At 35.8% G+C, this 17669-nt stretch overlaps 1 protein-coding gene across 1 annotated transcript in view; it reads right to left on the bottom strand.

Moving 5' to 3' along the window:
- LOC113228885 overlaps positions 1-17669 on the bottom strand; it is a 46912-nt gene that overhangs the window by 24518 nt on the left and 4725 nt on the right. Inside the window, exon 2 of the mRNA XM_026462311.1 lies at positions 16390-16480. Coding sequence (XP_026318096.1) covers positions 16390-16461 — 72 coding nt within the window. The 5' untranslated portion in view covers positions 16462-16480. The remainder of the gene's footprint in view (positions 1-16389; positions 16481-17669) is intronic.

Raw genomic sequence — 17669 nt, 5'->3', positions numbered from 1 at the left:
ACATTATAATAATAAAAATATAATAACGTGCACACTCATAGCCCCGCACTAAGGAAACCTTGTATCGCGGGTGCCATGGACACACACGTAGACAACCACAAATTACACCCAAACTCAGAGAGAAATAAACTTAGGCCATACAAATATTTCTCACGGCCCGGGAGTTGAACCCATGACCTCTGCGTGGCAGTCCAGCATAGTAACCGTTGGAACACAGTTAACTACTGTTTTTGCTGCTTGCGGGCAGAAATAGGATATGTGGCAGTACTTCCCTGACCGAAATCTATCACAAGGCGCTCTACTGCTACGGTTGCGTAAAGTAGGTATATGTATATCGACTTCTATTCTGAAACCGCAGTGCACGTAAGAAAATCTATGCTAAGTAGAGCCTTTATTCCTGCTATTAGTCCACATAATTGTATTCATAAATTTTGATGTTTTTTTTTCATTGGACGATGTTTAAGCACCATGATATTCAATTATTTTTGTGAAATGGTTATTATAATTATTAACACAAAGATCAGAAGAGATCAAAGAGAGAAGAAGAGAATTCCTTCGATCCAGCTGGATTCGAACCAGTGTCTTCCAGCAAAGTGCCAGACGCTATGCCAACGAAGCTACGAAACGAACGAGCGGACTTGACGAATTTTACTATGTGCTTGTTGCAGATCTTTGTTTCTGGTTTTTAACGACTCTTTTTTGCCGTAGCGCCATCTGTGAGAAATCTATTTCTTCACTCAGTCAGGTACTCTAGTTTACTGGAAGATAACGTTCGAATACAGGCGAATCGAAGGATTTTTTCTAAGTGTTCGATCTTTGTATTAACAATTAAATCAAAATTACATTTTGATATATTGATAAATGTCAAATAAAAAATCAGCATCATTCATGATTATTGTTACCTTTCGTTTTTTTTTTCATTGCTTAATCGAATAAGATTTATTTTTAATTCAATCCATAACATTATCAAAGAAAGAGCAAACATTAGTGTATAGTTTTCGCCGTTGAATATTGAACGATTACAAAATGTAAATTAATTATGTAAATAAAGAATAGTTGCGAAAACACCATAAAACTCGATTGCAATTGGTTAGGCTTAAGACATTATTTCTTCTTCTTTCTTTCTTATGTGTCCTTTTTAAAATTTTAGTATCAAGCTTTTTGCTTAATAATTTAAGGGGTTTTTTTATAATATCAAGTGACGGGACGAACAAGTCGTGCGCCTGATGGTAAGCTACACGCCAGTCCATAACAGTTGCAGTGACACTCGGTGCTTTAAATCGCAAAGATCTGAGAGGCATTGCCACTGCGCCCGTCACCCTGAGACATAAGTTGACAAGTCTCATGTGCCTGTAATTTCACCAGCACCCTTACCCTTCTAAATCGGTACGCAGTAATGCTAACATTACGGCTTGGCGGCAGCTATAAGTAAGGTGGCAGTACTTCCCTAGATGAACACTTTCACAAGGAGCTCTACTGCTGCAAATTTAGGTTAATTAGCGGTATAATATTCCTCTCCTCACTACTACCATATCTGACATTTTTTCAAACGAAACATTCTCCATTAATCGCACATCTACCTTTTTTATGTGAACGAAACTACATGCTCTAGATTTAAGATAGAAAACTTGTGAACAGAAAAAATATGTAACGTTACCCGTGTGTTTCAAAACAATTCTTTCAAATCAAAATAGTATAATGACATCCATTCAATTCGATCACCCTGTTCAACCTTATAATGCTCTAAGGCTGAGATTTATGAAACAAACTTTGATTTCGACACGAAGTGCCAGGGCCGATCTTGAAGTCTTTAAACAGGTTTCGGAGTTAGTTTGGCCGGAGTAAGGACAATTTGTTCAAGTGGGAATTTTCGGATGGTTCTAACCCGTTCTCCGTCCGAAACGATTACTGTCAAATAAATAAAAGTCGATCAAATTAAAAAAGTATGATGCGAATGAAGCTTCGTACTTTGACATTGTCTTTTGATTTACAATAAATAATAACAGAATATCATCATAGGTACACTACATAATAAGCAATTTTAAATAGAAAACCATCGTGAGACTCAGACAAATTAACTAAAAAATAACGGATAACTCACGTATTTAAGTTGAATTTTTGCTCGACATGTTTCGAACCAAAAAAAAGGATAAGGAGCCAGTGAATGTTCCCGGTCTACACAGGCTGTATATTTGAAAGTGAGACATATTCATGCATGTCATAGTAAATCATGTTACAACTTAACATAAACTAAAATAAAATTAGGATATATGATAGAACAAAGAATAAATCAACAAATTTGTTTTGGAGTGTACATAGGAATAAACCGATTTCCTTTACGCTTGATTTCGAATACATTGGGAATACTACCAAACGAGCTCCGAGTGAGACAGCAACAATAACAATGATTTCACATCTCTCTCACCTACTCATTTATGTTATGATGAAAAAGCTGTTATCGAAACGATTACGTTTTAGCTTATGTTAATTATTTTTTACTTATGAACTATCATCGAAATGTTTTGCGTACTAAAAAAGATAATTATGTTATCATTTAATAAGAATTGAGGTTTTTGGCGTAGTTAAAAAAGTGATGATATATTTTTTAGTTATTTACGGTTTTTATACACTTACGTGGTACAGAGCAAGTGTTCAAAATGTCCACCGTTTTCCACGATGCATAGTCTAGCACGTCGTAGTAAATTTTGTTTTAAATTGATCAACACAAACACATTTTGTTTCACAGTATAAAATGCGAAGATAATCCTCTCATGCAACATCGATACTGTTCACCTCCTCCGCGTAAACTCCAATTTGGAAACATTTCAATAGCTCGCCTCACACTATCACCACTTATTACGTAAAGTCGCACCATCTCAGTCAATTCGACGTTAGAATAAGCACTGTCTCTGCAAACAGTACCGACCTGTGCTTTTTTTTCGCCGCCGCGCCTCTCGCCGCTACGTCTGTCGTATGAGCAATAATAGTGGTGTGTAGATTTCGATAAGTAATGTTGTTCACAAGTAGTAAAAAAAGTTCAAAAGTCGATAAAAAAAAAAACATTTTTTTGTAAAGTTTACGTTCATTATCGAGTTCTTAGGTTTTCGCGATTGTTACACATAGGAAATGAAACTATTTCTCCGGATTTAAATCGCGTATATTTGTTTTTTCAAACAAACCGACGTTTCGGGCCCTTTACAGGTCCCATGGTGACGGTTGACATCAGTCAACAAATATACGCGATTTAAATCCGGAAAAATAGTTTCATTTCCTATGTGTAACAATCGCGAAAACCTAAGAACTCGATATGTACACCAGTACGGATTGGACGTTGCAAATAAAATCCGGCGGTTCGAAGACCTCAAGAACAAACGTGCGCGCGCCCTAACTGCATTAACTTTTCTCAAAAAGTGCCGCGACAATAACATAGTTCCAACATGCGTTAAAATAACAAGTTCATTAGTTTATTATGTTTTTGGGTTCAGAATCAGGAATATAACGCACTCGCACACTTCAAATATACAGCCTGTATAAGATTCACTGCTCCTGTGGCAAGAGTTACATAGGAAACGACTGACGGAACACATACGTAGTATGAAGAACCGGGACAATCGGGGCTCTGCAGTGACGGAACACTCATTGGATTCGGATTCGACGCACTATATTTGTTTTGATAAAGTGTCCTTACTGGCGAGACAAATGCATTTCATTCCTCGGAAGAAGTACGTGAAGCTATCGAGATTGGTCGTCATTCGAATTTCAATCGTGATAGTGGATAGTAGGTTCAACCCCGCTGGAAAATAGTGTTAGGTACTACGTCATTGGTGAGTGTACACGAAACTTTACAAAGTGTCGTTGTTAGTGTAGTGGGCAATCCTGCATATCTTTACTCTTTACTCTGCATGACTTTAGTAAAAATGAAGCAAACGAGGGTAGTTTCTCGCCGACGCGGCCTGCGCCGCTGCCGTACTGAGTGATCGGGCTGCCAGGGCTTTGGCGCGCAGTTTCCGTCGAGTCACCGCCGCGGAATCTCATCATTAAGAACCACGAATTGGTTCAAAACATGTCCTGCAAAAATTCGACTTAGTTTCGTGAGTTACCCGTTATTTTTTAGTTAATAATAAACAATCATAAAAATATGTAGATAGATACACGTAACATATAAATAATAATATTAAATACTTATAAGTAATATGAAGTATAATTATAGGAAATAAATGAAAGGATAGTAAAGGAAAGACGAAACTTAGTGCGTGAGGAAGTAATCCTTGACGCGCTGTTTGAAGGAATCAAGAGAAAGGGATAGTTGAATCGATTCAGGGAGAGAATTCCACAATCTGATCGCAGAAACGGTAAAAGAGTTGGAATAAATGTTACAGGTATGAGAGGGTTGTTTAGCGAAAGGGACGGCAGCGTGTAGAAGAGTGGAAAGTAAAGCGATCTTTAAGATTTCGACTAAGAAAAAATGGCGAGAGAAATTACTTCATAATTTCATACCATACACAATCATACCATTGTAATCTCAGTTTAAGTGCACAACTAACTAAGTGCAAATGTGTTATGTTAGCGTTTGTCTATTTTACATAAAAAGGATTGGCTTCTCTTTTTAAAATATCCACCTTTCGCCACTTGAGCATTGAATTAAAAAAATTTATGAGCATCGACAAATTGACAACATGACATATAATACAATGTTTAAGCAAGTCTAAAAAATATATATAAAAAAAACAAAACCCGACTGCTAAAATACTTAGCTGGAAAGATAAAAGAAAATATTATATATAAAACTCGCACAACCAAGACGAATCTAACGACACCTCATATGTCAAAATATATAACCCTCTCGCAGTCGGGTAATAATAAAAAATGTGCATTTCACCTGACTGAAGGAATGTGACTATGAAGTCGACAATAGAACATGCACACCTACATTATAGCTTATTCACTCTCACCTTGATAAGGATCAAGTTATAGCGTTTAGGGAACAAGTGTGCAAGTAAACAATTACACCATTACAATCGATTTTTTAAGCAGTAGAGTTCCTTGTGAAAGAGTTCGTCCAGGGAAGTACTGCCACCTTACTTAGTTCTGCCGCCAAGCATTAGCATGTTAGCATTAGCGTGTTCCGGTTTTGAAAGGTAAGGGTCTGGTGAAATTACAGGCACATGGGACTGGTCAACATATGTCTCAGGGTGACAGGCGCAGTGGCAGTGCCCCTCAGATATTTGCGATTTGAAGCTTTGAAAGACTCTGCAACTGTTATGGACAGGCGTGTAGCTTGCCATCTTGCCGTCACTTGATATTATAAAAAAACGCGAAAGTGTAACGTATTGTGTTCCTTGGGATATCAGCAACATAAGGGGTGTTACATTTATTTATTGGACAAACGAGTTCGTCAAAATTGCACCAGGATTTTCACACAGTTAGCTTGAGCTGGTTACGTCACCCGTAAGGAATCTTACCAGTTCTTAATAATAATCACTGACCCGGACATTAATTATCAATATCATCACCATTCTCTCGGAACAGTAATGGCGGCTTTACACGTATTAAGTAATAATAATAATGTGCCCAACAACCACACCAATTGTCTGACCTCAAACTTGGAGAGTCCCTGTACTATGAGTACCAGAGCAACGGAATTCACTCTGAGGCACTTTCCAGAACACCCCCCAGATCAGAACCAATGTAGAAAAGCTAGTTTCCCAACTTGGTCCTAACGGGAATCGAACCAAGGGTCTCCCCATGCAGCGCCCACAATATAAACTGTTGTAACTTAATTTTTAGGTAGTCTAATGTTTACACGTCTGTTAGTAAAGCTATAATAATAATAATAACAACGCACACACTCAACATAACCACGCACTAAGGAAACCCTGTATCGCAGGTGCTATGGCCACACATAGACAACCACAAATTACACCCAAACTCACGAGAGAAATAAATCTAGGCCACACTAGAGATGGTTAATATAATATATAGCTCAAATTATAACGTTAAATTAAAAAATAATTATAGCAATAACAATTTGAAAGACAAAGGTGCTAAAATTATAACGAACTTTTTTTCACTTTGGATTGGGTTACGTTAAGAAAATTAAACCAAATGCCATCTAGCGACATAATTTTACAATATTTCAATGCCATACCATCAATCAATCTATCCGTGTTTTACTTACGCAGCTAACAAACAAAATACTTCTTCGTTCTGAGTTAGGTATCTCCCTTAATATTTCATAGATGTCACTATATTCTATGTGAAATTTGCGGCTCTTGTCATTAGTTGAAACAATTATAGCGTAAAATAGTTTCACATTCACAGTATTATTTGTAGCATTTAACGTTTGGTGCGAAACGCGAAATAGCTGATTGGTTTATTGATGTTAAATTTCACGTTAGAGTACGCTAAGCGCTAATGCTATATTTAGCACTTAGCAAGTATTATAATTGTATTTATGTTATAAATTACAATTCTGGTTACGTTTTAATACGATTTTGAGCTAATGGTGGAACGTTAGCAAAATTTCGTCTGGTGATGCGATTTAAATTAAGATATAATTAAGTACGTGGATTTATTTAGTTAGTTTAGCGTTTGTTTAATTAATAAGTCGTTGTAATATTTGTGTATAAAAGTACGAGTGTGTGCGTTATTATTAATTATTATGAGTGTAATTTACTGTAAATAACCAGTGTAAAGTTTTGTGCAAATTGTAAATAGTAAATTGTTAAAGTATGAAGAAAAGCTCATTGATTTATCGTCTTAACCTGTAACAACCATATTAACTAATCATAAAAAACTGTAAACTATTCTATAGATAGACCATAGATGCTATACTTAACAAGTTAGCGCACGTCAACTATTTCACGTTTCTTTCCATTCGTTGCATTATCGCATTGAGCTGCTAAAAATTATAATTTTAGCACTTTAAATAGCGCGCTATAAAAATTTAGCATTTAGCGTGCTTTGCGAATATAGCAGTTAATCTCATCTGTAGGCCATACAAATATTTCTCCCGGCCCGGGAATCGAACCTGGGACCTCTGCGTGGTATGGTAACCGTTCAGCCACGGAGACAGTTAAGTACTATAACATTTTGCAAACAAAAAGTTAGCTCACCAATATGCTTTAAATTTCGAGGCACGACTGCTGGGGAATCCGCGGAGAGCGGGAGGGTGTAGCAGACCCTTCATAAAATAAATATATATAATAGGTTTGATTCTAATCTAATCAACGTATCCAAAAATTAATTACTTAATCCATATATTTTATAATCAACATTCAACTCACCATTTAACAATCAACCTACATAAATTAAGTTAAAATTTAGTTAATTAGTTCTTTAAGTACTTTCTTATGTCACTAAATACATATAAACCAGTTCATAAGCCACGAAATTGTTTGCGATAACATTTTTGCTATGTGCATTTTAATAGTCAGTAATATTCAAGAAACGGCTATGTGTTGTCGGTATCAATATTATCATTTGCATTTACTATATAAAGGAGTCGCCACACTGATCGACTTGAAATCACATTAAGTCAAAAAAAGCTTTAAAAAAATAATAATTTAATAATATTCATTTATTTCGGACTCTGGGATACATAGTGTCTATGTATATTTTAAATTTAAGCAGGAGAAACATTGACTTACAATTATATGGACGTCGGGTCCGCGCTAAAAAGTGTCCGAACTTATAGGGCGTTAAAATCGTATACAGAGCGTCATTCACGCTTTAGTCTTCGTTTGTTCGACTGACAGCGAAGCAAGCAAAATTAGACAGTAGTGCGATGACATTACAATTTAAATTCAACGATTTAGCTTTTTCATATTCCTTTACATGTCACTACGTTTAAATAGGTTGACTTGTGACATTTTTTTCGTGGTTTTTGTATTAGACCCGTCGTCCATTTATTTGTAAGTCAATGAGGAGAAACAAAAAAACTATGGGCAAGCTATATGTAGTTGCATGCAGCGCCGCAACATCGTACTAAACATGACGTTCGGGCTGCCGCGAAACTGAGTTAGGAGTGACACAACTTCATTGTCAGAAATTGTAAATGCAATGTCCCCTACTGATTGCATGTACTCAACATCATTCCTTCATTCGCCATCTCCAAGGGTGACTGTACTCAGACTTGGCGCTGAAACGCATCGGCTAATTCACTCGACTCATGTGCATCACGTACGCTTGCTGGGTAACTCGGCTTTAATATATATATTTTTTTTTATAATACCAAGCGATGGGACGAACAAGTCGTGCGCCTGGTTGTAAGCGACACGCCTATCCATGACAATTGCAGTGCCACTCCGAGCTTTAAATCGCAAAGATCTTAGGGGCTCTGCCACTGCCCCCGGCACCTTGATATATAAGTTGACAAGTCCCATGTGCATGTAATTTCACCAGCACCCTTACCCTTCCTTACCGGAACGCAGGAATGCTCATTATTCTGCTTGGCGGCAGAAATAGGTAAGGTGACAATACTTCCGAGGACGAACTCTTTCACAAGGAGCTCTACTATAATAACACATTACTACAAAAATTCTTATGTGGTTTTATCGTGTTCTATAGTTTTATGAAATTACTTTTAATGCAATTGATTAAGACTTAAACTGATTACAAGTGAAACAATGAAAATAATCTGGCATACCTACAATACCAGCACAAGAATGAGTTGTCCAGAGAAGGTCACTTTAAAAACGGTCGAAAATATTTTGTTTTATTTTTTGCGTTTATACATAGGAGGAAAAAAAATATTGACTACTTACAAATATACCGTTTAAGCTTAATATAACATGCATTTATTGTTTTTGATCTATGTATAATTAAGACCTTTGCAAATATACCAAAAATAAGACTATGATTATTGTCAGGGAACATCACATAATAATATATAAGTTATATAACCGACGAGACCGTGCAGGAAAAAAATATGGAACCTTGAAAAGACAAAAACTGCTAGGTACTATGAAGACAAAGCGAATATAGGTTTTAGTTTATGACAAGCTGTTTTGAAAGGTATGATTGGATATAATCTGTTGATGGATAAAATCTTTGTATACATAGCCAATTAAATCCTCCCATTCCTAATGGCCTCCGAATAATATCAAATAAGTTATGATATTTACGCCCTTGTGACTTAGAATTTTTATATTAAACAAGAAAAAATATTGTCTATTGTATGTCTATTGTCTGTTATAACTGCCTCCACGGCCGAACGGTTACCATGCCAGACGGCCACGCAGAGGTCTTAGATTCGATTCCCAAGCCGGGAGAAATATTTGTATGGCCTACATTTATTTTTCTCGTAAGTTTGGGTGTAATTTGTGGTTGTATGTGTATGTGTGTGTCCATGGCACCCGCGACACAGGGTTTCCTTAGTGCGGGGCTATGTTGAGTGTGTGCGTTATTATGGTGTACAGTGCAATTTTTTAGAGATATCAAAATTGTAAGTATACGGTTCGACGGAGTACAAAAAACTGAACAAAACTGTACATAAACAAAATTTAGCTACGGAAAAAAAAGACAGTAATCACAACTCTCTGATGAATGAAACCCAGTTTTTTCGAACCTCACAGTAGCAAATTCATTCTTTTACACCAAAACATTGCCAGTATACTAGCTAAAAGAGACCTACTAGAAATTACTCTTTCTGAATTAATAAATTCGAACTCTCAACCCGACGCTATCTGCTTGAGTGAAAAATTTGTAAAAAAGGAGATGAACAAAATATTAAAATTTTTAACTATGAACTGGTTTCTAGTTATTGTAGGGACAAAAAGAGAGGAGGTACATGTATATTACTGAAAAATGGTATCGTATCGAGAGAACTAAATTTTTTCAATAGGTATTTAGTGCAGAATATTTTTGAATGCTCAGGTATAGACTTACCTGCCCATAATCTAATAATTTTATGTATATACAATTCACATAAAAGATTTGGGACACGATTCTTAAACATATTGGACTCAGTTTTGCACGATATAACAAACACATATAAAACAAAAAAAATTATAATTACCGGCGATTTTAATATAAATATACTAGATAATACTCCTGATAGCCGCTACCTTAACGATTTGATTCAGAATTATAATTTAAGACAACATATACATTTACAGACTAGAGAACTCACTTGTATAGACCTAATTATCAGTAACATTAAAGAAGCAACTGGAAGTAACTTACCGGCTACAAATATCAGGTCATAATACTGCCCTATTGCTAACGTTTTACACAAAAAGTAAACAAAAAGACAAAACCTTTTGGTACGTCACGAAGCGAGACGTAACAATTGAAAATTGTAATAAACTTCAAACACATCTCGGTGCTTTGACATTCAGTGACGTCATGAACGAAACAAATACTGACGTAGCACTTAGCATATTTCATGAGCTTTTTTCCCTACTACATAATCTATGTTTTCCTAAATACCGGTACAGAGTCAACAATAAGGCCAACGGCCTCAAATGGATATCTGGAGCGCTGAGGAGGTGTTGCAAAGTAAAACGAAAATTGCGTTTTAAATATTATAAAAGTAAAAATAAAATGGACAAGGATAAATTTATAAATTATTCTAAAATTCTAAGAAAATGTATTTATGACGCTCAAAAGAATCATAACGCTAAGTTTATTAGAACACATAAAAATGTATGTAAGGCATCTTGGACAGTTATAAAGGATCGCCATAATAAAAAAACCCCCACTCTTGACATAAAAGATTTAAAGGTGGGAGACAGAACACTGTCAGAACCTTCTGAAATGGTCACAGAATTTAACAGTTATTTTACTAATATGACGAATGATAATAATTTAATAATTGACAAAGGAAAGTATAACACTCTGACAACTATACAAACGACATTAAATTCATTTTACATCAAACCTTTTTTAACACAGGACATTATTAAAATTATACAATCCCTAAGCAATAGTAAGGCTTGTAATGAAATAAAAAAACTGACATATACACAAATGACTACAGAATTGTACAAATGGTTAGTTGTAAAAAAATTTTACAGTGTGAATGAATTCTTGGAACAATAATTATGTATTATTTAAAAAAAACTTAAAATATTTTTTGTAATTCTTGACATACATATAAGTATATGTATTTTGTTTTTGTAACTTTTGACATTTTTTTTTTGTAATTCTTGAATTTTTATTTTTATTATTATTTTAATTCTTGACATACTTAATCTGTGAAAATTGTGACTTATTTTATTTAAAATTGTAATAGTCAATCAAGATAATATTATTAGACATTTGCATGCTATCGGATATGCGAAACATGTTTGTATTGGTTTTCCTTTTTTTTTTGCTACAACTTTTATACCATGTTTGAAGCAAATAAACAATTTGAATTGAATTGAATTGAATTTGAATTTGAATTGTATTTATAACACATTTTGTACATTTTGACCTTTAAGCCAATTCTAAAGGTATTTGCCATTAAACTTGTAGCGCATAATTTTGACGTTTTCGCTATTGATCACTCCCATCCCACGTGTTTTGCTCGATACCGAGTAATTCATTGATGTGATGTCTGCTAATATGTTATCTTTTTTTATACAATAGCGATTGATAATTCTTAGTATATTGTACCCAAAAGAGATTATTGGTGAAATTTTGCTTTGGAGAATCTAAATACTGTAATTGAATTTACGTATATTAAAGTTTCAATACAACGACTGGCAATTGTCTTGTTTAAAGTCACCGTGTCAATCACCGGTCAAATAATTAATTATTAATGTAGTTTTGAAATCCTGCTTTTGTGTCAGACATTTCCTCGTCTTCTGTCACCCAGTGGCGGCACAAGGCTTTCCGATCTTTCGTAACTTAACTTTATTAATAAAAGTGCCTAACAAAACTTACTGTGTACTGTAAAACGGATTGAAGTCCATACATTTGAAATTTTCCAATGCATCGGTAAGTATCAAAACAAAGACGTATACTCACTCCATTATCTACTCCACATCATAGTTAGGAAAGATCCCAATGCAAAAATGTGCCTTTTCATTGCATGAAAATATACACTACGCACTGAAACATGCTCTGTAAGTAACTTTGTGACGAAAAACGCATAAATTCGTATCAAGATCACATATCGCACTGTTAATATAATAGTGTATTAACTCAAAAAGTGTATTTTTCAGAATCGACGAAAAACGAAATAGTCCTTCCCGTGAAAGATTATTAAATCTTATGTATAGGTTAACGTTTATACAGTTATATAGGTAGTTTATATATGTATTTGACAAATTTAGATGTCTGTAGACATCTAAACTTGCCAAATATACTTAAAAATAGAAGTGAAAAAATCATTTCATATATTAGGGGTTAAAGTATGAAATTGCCGTTTTATTGCAATAGGTTCTTTGAATTTTCATAGAATCTTCATGGTTTGAGGTTTTCGAATGAAACTTTTTTCAAATGGTTTCTGTGATTTTTTTTTTTTTAATTTGAAACATTTGAATATCGACTTTCAATTGTTTTTGTTATTCAATTTAGACAAGAAAGATGGATACTGCGAAAATTCGAGTGATTTTTGAATACGAGTTCCGACGCGGAACTAACGCGGCAGAAACAGCCCGCAATATCAATGCTGCGTTTGGAGACGGGTCTACTAATGAACGCACCGTGCGATTTTGGTTTAAACGCTTTCGTGATGGAAATTTCGACTTAAAGAACGAGCCACGAGGAAGACCGCCCACACAGGTGAATAACGATGAATTAAGAGAGATAGTGGAAGCCGATCCTAGTCAAACTACCCAGGAATTAGCGGCATGGTTTAACGTTACCTTACCCACAATATTGACTCACTTGCGTCAAATCAATAAAATAAAAAAATACGAAAAATGGGTGCCTCATGATTTGACTGATCTGCAGAAAGAAACGCGTGTTGAAACTTGTGTTGCCTTGTTGAACCGGTACAGAAATGAAGGAATATTGGATCGAATTGTAACATGTGATGAAAAGTAGATTCTTTATGATAACCGGAAAACAAAAATGCAATGGCTGACCCCAGGTCAAATGCCACAACAGTGTCCTAAAGCAAAACTTACCAATAAAAAGGTAATGGTAACTGTTTGGTGGTCTCAGCATGGTGTTATTCACTATAGTTTTCTCCGATCTGGTCAAGCAATAACGGCAGATGTCTATTGTGCCGAACTCCGAACCATGTTGACAAAACTAGCAGTAAAACAGCCCCGACTCATGAATCGATCTTCACCATTATTGCTCCACGACAACGCGAGACCTCACACAGCACGAGAAACCATTTTGACCCTTCAGGAACTGCAGTTAGAAACCATTCGTCATCCTCCGTATTCACCAGACCTTGCTCCAACGGACTACCATTTTTTTCGTGATTTGGACAATTATCTACGTGACAAGAAGTTTTCTTCCCAGGAGGCAGTACAAAATGCTTTCACACAGTTTGTCCAGTCTAGATCGTCGGAGTTCTATCGCAAAGGCATTAATAACCTTCCCATTAGATGGCAGCAATGTATAGATAATAATGGCGACTATTTTGATTAAATAAATTTGTTAAAAATTTAAAAAATAAACAATTTAGATTTTCAGTACAAATCGGCAATTTCATACTTTAACCCCTATTATTTAAATAAGGACTGTTCTGGCTAGAACTAGCTCACATAAAGTTTGTCTCATTTTGAGCTAAGTAAATATTTTTTAATTGTTCCTTAAAATATTCTAACGACAGGTTAATTCAAGTGTGGATAATCCAATTTTACGTTCAGCAATGGTAAAATTTTGCATTTCACATATTTTAAATTACAATACTATTATAATAGAAGTGCGATATGTCAACTACTGATGCGGAAAGCCTTTAGTTGTACACGCACCACGCTTTATCAATGAGCATTCGGACTTTCAAATTTGTTTGAAAAGTTTACTGAAACTTTTTTAAAGCATTGGGTTTTTCTCTATATTGATAGAGAAATTCATAAGATCTTCTGATTCGTTCTGTAGCTGTTTAGTTTTGTATCTCCATAACAGATGTAGTGCCACTTAGAGCTTTAAAGGCGGATTCCTGTTACACCGTGCACTAAAGCACTTCATGCGTCGCGTACTTTTTCCCGGTTCCATCCCGGCTCGATCGCGACACGACGTAACATGAATGATCCACCGGGCACCCGGAGGGTAGTCAACGTTGGAATATAGTGTAGTGGACAGCGCAAGGGCAAAATGGAGGACGAAAAATTATTAGAATGTGTGCGCATGTACCCCATGTTCAGTATTTGGATAAAAACACAAAAATTTAGTTTGGAAAACAATATCAGCCCGGCCGGCCCACGGTGGAAACAACACGGCACGGTGTAAAATGAACCAGCCTTTAAACGCAAAGATTGGAGGGGCGCTGTCAGTGCGCCTGTGTGCCCATGTCACCCTGAGACATAAAGTCACAAGTCTCATGTGTCTGTAATTTCACCAACTCAGTTGGTTAAGAGCCTTGGTATAATATGATGATATGTGCCAGACAACCACTCCAATTGCCGGTCTCAAACTAGGGAATTCCATGTACTATGAGTACCAGGGCAACGGAAATCTGGGGCTCTTCGCAGAACACCCAGACCAAAACCAATTTAGAAAAGCCCAAATCCCAAATTGGCCTTACAGGGAATCGAACAAGGGACCTCCGTATACAGTGACCACAATGTAAACCGTTAGGCCACCGAAGTCGTCAAGGCAACAAACATTGGTTTGAGTCCACTCAAGTCGAAGCGTTTTTTTCTTGTGTTCTTTGATCTTTGTATTGATAATAATAAGCATTGACATAATAAGTCACAAAAAATATATGAAAAGTATCATGTTAGTAAAACATCATTCAATAAATCAATATTCCAAGTTTTCTGAAACTAACTTTAATTCGGGTACTGTAAAAAGACCATAAAGGTTTTTCGTTATTTCGATTTGAAGAGTCCAGGGAAAGAATGATCAAAATCACTTGAGAATTTTGGTAAAAAAAGAATTTTTAATTTGGGAACTTTTAAACGTTGGTGAAAAAGACACGCGCAAATACTACCCGAAACAAAGTCAAAGCTGACATAAATGTATTTAATGCTATGTAATCCACTTTAGCTAAAAAACATTTATAAATAATTTTTAACTTCTCTACCATTTAGTCGTAAGCAATTTTTAAGACTAAAAGTAAAAGCTAATTTTTCACGACATTGAACCTTATATTACCTATTAGCCTTTTTCTAATTTAGGCAAAATTTGCTCTGAGTTTACCGAATGGATGGCGGTATTAACTCAAAACGTGTTTTAAGTGACTTTGATCATTCTTCCCTGGCCTCTTCATTTCATCTGTGATTTTACGTGCATTTATAGCTTCGTCTATAAATTCCGTTCTTCGTGTATAATATTATGAGATGAAGAAGAAAAGCCTAAGCACACAAATGTAATTTTTAATAGCTACCTGTTTAGCGTCGTGGAACTTTCCATTGCACCAACGAAATGGGCACGTGACGCTTGCACGTGCCCCGTCTCGGGTTGTTAGCAGGGTGCTGTTTGTTTTCTATAACCGCTTTTACCTACTTCTATATTTAATTGCGAAATGGCGATGAGATTAATGGATTGTTTAAATCTAGTGCCTGTTGGCATTCTTAGGGTCGTATTCTAAAACTCTACTCAATGCTCAAGTCAGGATTTGAGTATGGTTTAAAGCACTCGAAATCATACTCAAGTCGCTACCATTAGGGTCGTATTTCCAGTGCTTGTGTTTCCATTGCAATCCTGACTTGAGCATCGAGTAGAGTTCTAGAATACGAACCTTAATATATAACACGTTATAGTGAAGGGTGTGCACGAACTGAAAGGGACAGGTGACAAATTACGACCATTATGACGTCAAATGTGATGTGTTTTATATTGCCACGGTTAGCCATGGGTGGCGATTATGTCTAATAAAAAAATCTTCCCGTGTTTTATGTTGCGACAGCTAGCTTCGGGTCATGTCTATGTCTAATAAAAAGAGTTCTCGTGTTTTATATCGCCAAGGGGAAACGGGTGGGCAACTAGCTTTTTAAGGGTGGCGATTATGTTTATATTAAAGCGTAGACTCTGGAGAACTCTACTGCAGTGGAGTATAATTATAATAATAATAATAATAATAACGCACACACTCAACATAGCCCCGCACTAGGGAAACACTGTGACGCGGGTGCCATGGACGCACCATAGACATCCACAAATTACATCCAAACTAGAGAAATAAATTTAGGCCATACACATATATCTCCCGGCCTGGGAATCGAACCCAGGACCTCTGCATGGCAGTCCGGCATGGTAACCGTTCGGCCACGGAGGCAGTTCAATTATCAGCTAATAAGTTTTCTAGGAATTAAAAACCTTAAAATATGCACTTACAGTTCCGCTATTCCGCAGTCCCTGTTTCCCATTATGGACAGCTAGAGAGAACAACGTCCGGATTACACTCATTTTCGACAACTGCGTGTACCTAAAACAACACAAAAATAATTATTAAAAATTTATACACGTATACATATAATGCAGATATTTTTCTTTATCTTTCTTTTAAATTGTTCAGAAATGTAGGCATTATACTCAAAAAAAAAGACGAAAGAAATTTTGCAAAATATACCGCAACAGATATTACTAACAACGTCGCGTTCCTAAATATGGAAGGCGCGACGCACCATACTTATCGCATTAAGCTGGTGGCTTAGGAATGCCACGCCAGAATCGCACGCTCATGATCAGAGCGCCGAAAGACATTCCTTTGGATGTCTGTTAAATTTATTATTTGTAAATGTTATTTCGTATCGATTCACTAATTTATACACAAAATTGTTTTCTGAAAATTTCTTTAATATTTCTTTGCATTGTTTGAGAGCAGCTGATAATCTTCGACGGAAATGGCAATTGCTGGACTTGTCTTGGAATACCTCGCTTACTCTTTCAACAATTGCTTATTTCCTGTTTTCTGTAATAAAGTACTACTATTTACATCCATAAGTTATCAGCATCACTTCTATCACATTTATGATGAATATGCTAGTCTGCATTTAATATTTCACATCCTTGGTGTATGTAATAAGGCCACATTCGCAAAATGACAACTTTCCAGCAGATATTTAAAGATTCTATGAATGAATGAAATTGGGCGTAGGAATTATTTTTATGAGTTTCATGTGATCCCACCTTTTATCGCACCTTTTCTCTGGTTCCAGGCCACTTACTTTTGAAATTTTGAATCTTTCTCTAATTGTTTTTCTTCGCCATCCCTACTTTGCTTCGTTCCGTCATCACTCCATACAAAATTCTCGAGGCGAGCAGACGTGCGCTTAATCTTGTAACCTAACTGTTCATATAATACGTATACAGACCTTTTTGGGGTAAGTCCACTAGTCATTTAATAATAAACAAATAAACGTTCTAATCTGTACGGATTTTTTTAAATTATTTGTTTTTATACCTATCTGTTTTTGTTAGAGCTGATCCTTCCTTCACCTTTTCCTACTGTTATATTTCTATAATAAATTCATGTGGACCGAGCGTTACTTTCATTACTCTACGCAAGAACCGCGTGACTTGGGTACGTTTTTCTAAGAGTTCCAAAGCTCCCCCAAAAGGTTTTTTTTATTATTCTTTTACCTCCGACTTAAACGAGAGAGTCTTTGTTTAAC

This window comes from Hyposmocoma kahamanoa, unplaced genomic scaffold (genome assembly GCF_003589595.1).
Source record: "Hyposmocoma kahamanoa isolate Upper Pololo Valley unplaced genomic scaffold, ASM358959v1 262, whole genome shotgun sequence".
NCBI lineage: Eukaryota > Metazoa > Arthropoda > Insecta > Lepidoptera > Cosmopterigidae > Hyposmocoma > Hyposmocoma kahamanoa.
Note: the sequence above shows the minus strand (reverse complement) of the source record. Positions and strands in the feature narration are given on the sequence as shown.